Below are 7,985 nucleotides of genomic sequence, written 5' to 3' on the forward strand. Positions count from 1 at the left end.
AGTCGCTGCACCAATAATAACTTTAGCTTGTGGCTAGGGCCCTGAGCTTATGATGTATATGGGTATCTTTGACTAAGTTGGAGAGTTTATGAGGGTGTGTGTAAAACTTAAGTTTTCTTTCTTTAATTGGAAAACTTGTACTGGGCATACTTAGTGTTAGGCAGAGAGAGGTAGGCATAAGGTCCACTCAACACTTATGATTTCAGCTCCCTTCAGAAATTACTGTGCATTGGACTCTACCACAAAATAACACAAATCCCTGCATAACCATAAATTACATTGGTACCGTATTAGGCACTACCTCTTCTCGGAAAGGTATGCCACTGGTCCGAAATAATGTCCCTTTATCCTTTTCTCTTATAATCATGACAAGTCAACTTGGAAATCAAAAAGCTTTCAGTTGGTATCTTTACATTAGGAACGGCCTTAGTAAGCACAAACAGAACAGAACTTAGGAACTTTTTTAGTAAGATTTTGAGGTGAAATGCATGTAACAGTCGTGGGAAGTATCTACCACATCCCATATTAGCCATAAGAAGAAACTCATTAATATAATTTATATGGCTTGTTTTTCTTGTGTTAGTGCACATTTCCAGGGCTCCTAAACAAAGACCCCAGATATTTCTCATTCCAGAATTCTTAGATCACACAAACATTGGCATTATGAATATTGCAGAAATGAAAAACATCCCATTGTAAAAGTACAGTTTTTAAATTCTAATGGCACTGGGCCTATTTAACTCGTTAGCGTACTTGCAGAAAAGGGTTTGTGATGATCATTTTTTTGCCACATTGCCCACACTTAGCTTTTATAACCTAGTTAAATCAACCAAAGGTTCATACCACCAAGCAGATATTTGGAATTTGCACAACAAAATTGTGGAGAACTCAGCGCCTGGTTTCCCGTGCGTAACCATGCTCAGCATTCATTCAAAATGCATTGTGTTTATTATTTACTCCAAGTGGAGGACAAAGTTCTGATGTCCATAGAAAGGTCTAAATACAACGGATGTCAAACATAAGCTGACTCACTGGATTGTGTCCTACCTAATGTTGGCACTTGAGTTAGAGTAGAAGGTTCCTTCTTTCGAACCTCACACACTGATTTTTTGCGTGCTTGCACCCCTCGCATTGCGGTTTTGATTTTTCGCCACCCCAAATGATTGAGCTCTGCCAAGTTGAGAAGAACGCAGATACCACTAACAGCAAACATGAAGACGAGGAAAACTGTCTTCTCAGTGGGCCTGGACACATAACACTCTACCTCTTTTACACAGGGGTAGCGATCACACTCAAAGATGGGAGGCACGCTGAAACCATAAAGGAAGTATTGACCAGCCAAGAAGCCAATCTCCAGTGCATTCCTGAAAAAGACCTGGATGATATAAAATCTAGAGATTCCTTCTTGACGTTTGACCTTGGCACTCTTAGCTGCTTTCTTGGGTGTGTTAGGGATTTCTTTGACCTCAAGACAGTCTGGTTCATCCTTGGAAGAGAGGTCAGGGTTCTGCATGAGAATCCCATTGATGTTCTTTATTCTCCGATTCTCCCTTGGAAGTTCTTTATCCAGCAATGGATATAGGAAGGAGTACCTACGGTCTTTCTGCTTGGCTGACTGGTGTACAGAATAGGTAATGAAGCAGAGACTTGGAGTGCAAACTAGGATGATCTGGAAGACCCAGTAACGAATGTGGGAGATGGGAAATGCTCTGTCATAGCAGGCTTGGTTACAACCAGGTTGGAGAGTATTGCACATGAACATGGTCTGCTCATCCTCATAGACGGTCTCTCCAACAATAGCCACAATCAAGATGCGAAATATAACAACCACGGTCAGCAAAATCCTATCATTAAAGAAACGAAAGAATTATGTTATGCATGGACCAACCACAGCTTATTTAAAGCAGAGTATCAACACATTTAAACACAAATATGAATATCTCAACTCGTCAGTTTCATAAACCCTACACATGCTCTATAATTCATATATATATTTGGAAAGCATACATGTATTGTGTCCATAGATTCGTTTAAACCCAGTGTTTACTTTTCTGAGATGTTCGTAAACCTAGGTATGTGTTCATATGTAGGTTTGTGCTACTTTTACTTGACATGTGCAATTGTATATTTAGTTAATATCCGAATGTGGAAGACTTTTGTTTTTATAGTAGTGTATTTCTAATACTGGAGGCTTCTCCTAGAAAAAATAAATTCCATTGTGGGTCTTCATGCGAGAAGATTGAGTGCAACATACCTTGAATGTGGCAGTTGTCATGTTATATTTTCCAATATATTATTTTATATGTGGGTTCATTGCTTATTGTAGATATCCGAAGAGATATGTTTCTTGTAATAAAAAAAGCATTAAGCAGTATGTTATACTATAAATCAGTGTATTATTCATCATTTTGAAAGGATTTAACTTTTTTTTTTTATAATTACTTTGTGTGGGGTCCATTACTTACTGTCACAGCCAAACAAGGGGGTTGTGATCTCTACAGGAAGGGAAAAGGGTAGATTTTCCTTTGATGTGGTTGCTAGGAGATATCTGCTCTAGCTGCAGCTAATTTATTGCCCATGCACAGTAGGCGATTTTTGCTGCAAAAATCATATGACAGTAGAACTTAATTTCTAAATGCTTTTTTCTCTCAAGAAAACAAGTAAGTTGTTTGCTAATTTTAACACCACCTGTTTCTTCTATGTTAATATTCCTTTAAATATATAGCAATGTCTGTTTTTCTGTAGTATGTGTGGGTGCTGTGAAAGAGAGTAGCAACATATTTCTTTGTGAAAAGGATCTATGAACAGTATTTTTCACCTAGCTAAAGAGAGTTGGAAAGGAGGTCTCTGTTTTCAAGAGTTCACAGTGTAACCAAGGAGACAGGATGCGGTTGTCTGTTTTTGGATGTATACATGAGTCTTTGGAAACGCAAGTGAAGTGTAATAACTGAAGCGTTATTTTTGAGCAAACATTCTGCCAAATTGTTGCCCTTTTAAACACAGGAGAGAGATCCTTGTTTCCGGTCTGCACACCGAGCAGATGGGACAACTTGCAGAGGAGAAATGTGCCAGACTTTAACACAGCCATACACATAACTATGAGCCACATTACAAGTGGAACGGTATTTATCTCTCCCGCTTTAGCTCCGCTAGAAGTAAGCTGTTTGTGTGGGTCAGGTAGCGCTCGTAATACAATTTAAAAGTAAAAAGTTTTTGCTTGCGCACTAACCCGACATGCGTAAAAGCCGAACTTTGAATATCATGCACGCGCTAACGTATTCCCCCATAGAGGTCAAAAGAGTAAAGAAAGTGGGGAAAAAAAACTTAACACCCTACTCGCGCGCAAACCCGATCGCATATTTTAATTTGCACTAACCCGACATGAAAATATTAATATTTCACATTCCTATGTTCTTCGCATGGAAGAATATTTTCTATTTATTAATAAATACATATTTCTACATATATCTGATGCTATTTTGGTACACTATATACCCAGACCTATATATATAGATGATTATACTTAGCTATATATATATATATATATATATATATATATATATATATATATATATATAAAGATATATATATTGGAATATCTATTTATAAATACATATTGTGCTATGTGCATACATAGTTAAAACCTTTATTACATATGAATTTTGCATAAATATGCTTTTTCAAGTTTTTATCTACTTAACTACAAAGGGCTCCAATACACTTATATATGTCTATATATGTGTACATATGTATTTATGTGCTTATACATACATGTACACACATATAAACACACACATATATTTATAGATAGTGTATATATATATATATATATATATATATATATATTTAAACATGTTTATGTACGTATGTCTATGTTAAAGTCCCTTGCAGCTTTGAGCCCTTATAACTTTTTTGTGCAATATTTTCTGTGAATCATTTTTATTAGATGGTGTTATTATAAATGTAACTGTACTTTGTAATGTATTTTTGATGTCTTTTGTGACACTTTTTTGTTTGCGAAACAGTCAACCAGAGCTCTGAGGTTGCGCTATCCCAATGCGCGTTAACTTCAATTGCGCTTACTTTCAACTTAATACGAGCGCTACACCTGACGCACATTAACTTCAATTGCACTCAAGCAGTCGCGTTTACTTTCAACTGTAATATGAGCGCAGATACAATAAACCCAATATCGCTTGCGTGTAACTGTTAGCGTGGCCCTATATGGGAGACAAACACAACTATGGAATTACTTTTGTATATAACATTAGTCTATCCAGGTTCCACCTAATAAACCAGGTATAGTAAAAAAAAAAAAAAAAAAGCTTACATGATTTGGAAAGGGCGTGTATTTTTGTTTTAGAAATTTTCAATGTATTGTTCTCTTGGTATCTTTTGTTGAAAAGAACACCTAGGTAGGCTGCAGTGGGGTGCTTGGAACTAGCTGGTGATAGCTACACACGTCTTCGTTGTTGGCTCACCAGATAATAATGACTTCTTCACTTATACCATTAAAGGGACACAAGTCAAAATAAACTTTTATGATTCAGAAAGAGCAGCAGTTTTAAGTCACTTTCCAATTCACTTTCATTATCAAATTTTGCACAGTCTTTTTATATTCACACTTTCTGGGGAACAAGATGCTACTGAGCATGTGCGCAAGCTCACAGGTTATATGTATACTAGTCTGTGATTGGCTAATGTCTGTCACATGATACAGGGGGCCGGAAAATGAGAGAGAAAAAAATTTGTCTGAAAAAAATCAACTGCTTATTTGAAATTCAGAGTAAGTGTTATTGCATTGTCTTTTTATTGTGCACTTGTTAATTATGTAATTATACTGCATTAAGCGGTCCTCTAATACCAAATGGCTTGTGTGTTATTAATAATATGTATATATTTTTTAAATTAATTGTATAATTATACAGATATTTAAAGGGACACTAAACCCAATTTATTTCTTTCATGATTCAGATAGAGCAGCGATTTTAAGCAACTTTCTAATTTACTCCTATTATCAATTTGTCTTCGTTCTCTTGCTATCTTTATTTAAAAAGCAGGAATGTGGTGTATAGGAGCCAGCCCATTTTTGGTTGAGAACCTGGGTAATGCTTGCTGATTGGTGGGTAAATTTAAGCCTCCAATAAGCAAGTACTATCTATGGTGCTGAACCCAAAATGAGCTGGCTGCTAAGATTTACATTCCTGCTTTTAAAATAAAGATAGCAAGAGAACGAAGAAATATTGATAATAGGAGTAAATTAGATAATTGCTTAAAATGTAAAGCTCTATCTGAATCATGAAAGAAATCATTTGGATTCCGTGTCCCTTTAAGTCATTGTATAAATTTATTGGATGTTAATCACTGCATTTTAAAAAATAAACTCCTGCACTGATCAAGCCATCAGTGCACAGAAGGGTCAGGGTTTGAACTAGCTGTGCAAAAATCAGTTTAAATGTTTTGTCTGAAATTCATTTATTAACGGAATGAATGAATACATCATACTTTCCTTAATTTATTCTTTAATATTAATGAATGTTGTATTCATTCATTGTTTAATTCTGTTAAGGATAGACTGACCATATTGCCGCTTTAAAAAGGGACACATATGAAAAATGCATATGTCAGGGCTGTTTAAAGAAATGTTTTGCATAATGTTCCATTATAAGAACCCTGACATACGTATTTTTCATATGTGTCCCTTTTTAAAGCAGCAATATGGTCACCCTAGTTAAGGAACACATTTCAGGCAAAATATTTTGACTTCGTTATTCATTTGGCAAAACTAATTTTGCAAATATTTACAGCTTCAGTAGTAGAACTGGACAGGATATCCCTTTAAGCACTCGGAAAATGTATTTAGTGATTCAGACAGAACACACAATTTGAAAAAGTTTCCAATTTACTTTGATTATCAAATTTGCTTCATTCCCTTGATATTCTTTGTTGAAGAGATACCTAGGTAGGCATCTGGAGCACTATTTGACAGGAAATAATGCTGCCATTTAGTTTAAAACATATAGTGCCCAAGACACCTGCATGATCCTAAATTTACGTCCCAGCTTTTCAACAAAAGATAACTAAAGGAACAAAGACAAATTGATTAGAAATTAAATTAGAACGGCATGCTCTATCTGAATCATTAAACTAACATTTGGGGTAATTCGGCAACTGCAACTATTGTATTATTTGTGCTGTATAAAATATATCCTTGTATTAAAGGGACAGTCTAGTCAAAATTAAACATTCATGATTCAGATAGGGCATGCAATTTTAAACAACTTTCCAATTTACTTCTATTATCTAATTTGCTCAATTCTTTAGATATCCTTTGTTGAAGAAATAGCAATGCACATGTGTGAGCCAATCAAACAAGGCCTTTATGTGCAGCAACCAATCAGCAGCTACTGAGCATATCTAGATATACTTTTCAGCAAGTGATATCACGAGAATGAAGCAAATTAGATAATAGAAGTGAATTAGAAAGTTGTTTAAAATGACATGCTCTTTCTAAATCACGAAAGAAAAAAATTGGGTTTCATGTCTCTTTAATTAATTTGTGATGACACCGACTAGTAATTTGGTTCTATGTACTTGATAAGGGCATTCTCATTTGTATAGTGAAGTCAAGCAGTATATTTAGAATATTGGATGCTTATTTTCCAAGTCATGAGACTATTGCAATATTTAAAGTGATGGTAAATTTCAGACTATAAGAATGTTGCAATGAAAATATATTAGTTTGCAAGTAAAACCACATAATATTTTTTTTTTTAAAGTCTCTATATATTATAATAAAAGATTTATAATCCTAATTGGTATTGTCTGATCCTCCGCCCCCCCTTCATTTCCTCTTTTGGCTGGGTTGTGATATATAAAGCAATCCCACCCACTCTCTACATAAGCTTTCTAAGGGTTCTAAATGGGCTGGACTTCAAGATTGTCAAATGACACACATGTTTATTGGATGTTCACTGGAATTGTCATGAAAAAAAAAAAGAGTTCATCCAAGTGGGCCGGCATAACATTGCAATAAAAGCATTACTATATGAACTAATTTAACCCTTTCACAGATGGGTTAAATACAAAAAAAGTACACATATAATTTTGTAATGGCAAAGATTACATATATGACATTTGATTTGTTAAAGTTTACCATCACTTTAAGATAACCGCACTACTTTAGTACTTATCTTAAAGGGATATTGAACCCAAATTTTTTCTATCATGATTCAGATAGAGCAGCAATTTTAAGCAACTTTCTAATTTACTCTTATTTTCAATTTGTCTTCGTCTTTATTTGAAAAAGCAGGAATAAAAGCTTACGAGCTGGGCCATTTTTGGTTCAGCACCCTGGATAGAGCTTGCTGATTGGTGAGTACCATTTAGCCACCAATCAGCAAGTACAACCAAAGATGGGCTGGCTCGTAAGCTTACATTCCTGTTTTTTTAAATAAAGATACCAAGAGAATGAAGAAAAATTGATAGCAGGAGTAAATTAAAAAGTTGCTTAAAATTGCATGCTCAATCTGAATCATGAAAGAAAAAATTTAGGTTCAGTATCCCTTTAAAGCACCAGTAAATACAGTAGATTTGCATAATCAACAAGTGCATAATAAAAAGACAATTCAATGATTTTTTTCTGTCAAATTTCAAAATTTACTTCAGTTAGCCGACCCCCTGTACCATATGACAGCCATCAGCCAACCACAGACTCATATACGTATACAATGTGATCTCTTGCACATGCTCAGTAGCAGCGGGTACCTCAGAAAGTATGTATATAAAAAGACTGTGCATAATTTGATAATGGAAGTACATTTTACTTACAGGGACAGTGTACTCTATTTTTTTCCCCCCTTTAATTTGTTCTCAATGATCCATTTTACCTAATTTACCTTTATTTCAGAATTTGAAATAGTTGATTTAGCCTGTGGTATTCCTACCTATACTGAAAGTTTCTATACTTAAAGGGACATTGCACA

General features: G+C 34.9%; 1 protein-coding gene across 1 annotated transcript in view; it reads right to left on the reverse strand.

The window, feature by feature from the left end:
- Positions 1-1,012: 1,012 nt before the first annotated feature.
- The window catches only part of LOC128636461 (gap junction delta-2 protein-like), a 27,018-nt gene continuing 20,045 nt past the window's right edge, over positions 1,013-7,985 (reverse strand). The window contains exon 3 of the mRNA XM_053689476.1: positions 1,013-1,844. Coding sequence (XP_053545451.1) covers positions 1,013-1,844 — 832 coding nt within the window. The remainder of the gene's footprint in view (positions 1,845-7,985) is intronic.

The sequence above is a fragment of the Bombina bombina genome, chromosome 7 (assembly GCF_027579735.1).
Source record: "Bombina bombina isolate aBomBom1 chromosome 7, aBomBom1.pri, whole genome shotgun sequence".
NCBI lineage: Eukaryota > Metazoa > Chordata > Amphibia > Anura > Bombinatoridae > Bombina > Bombina bombina.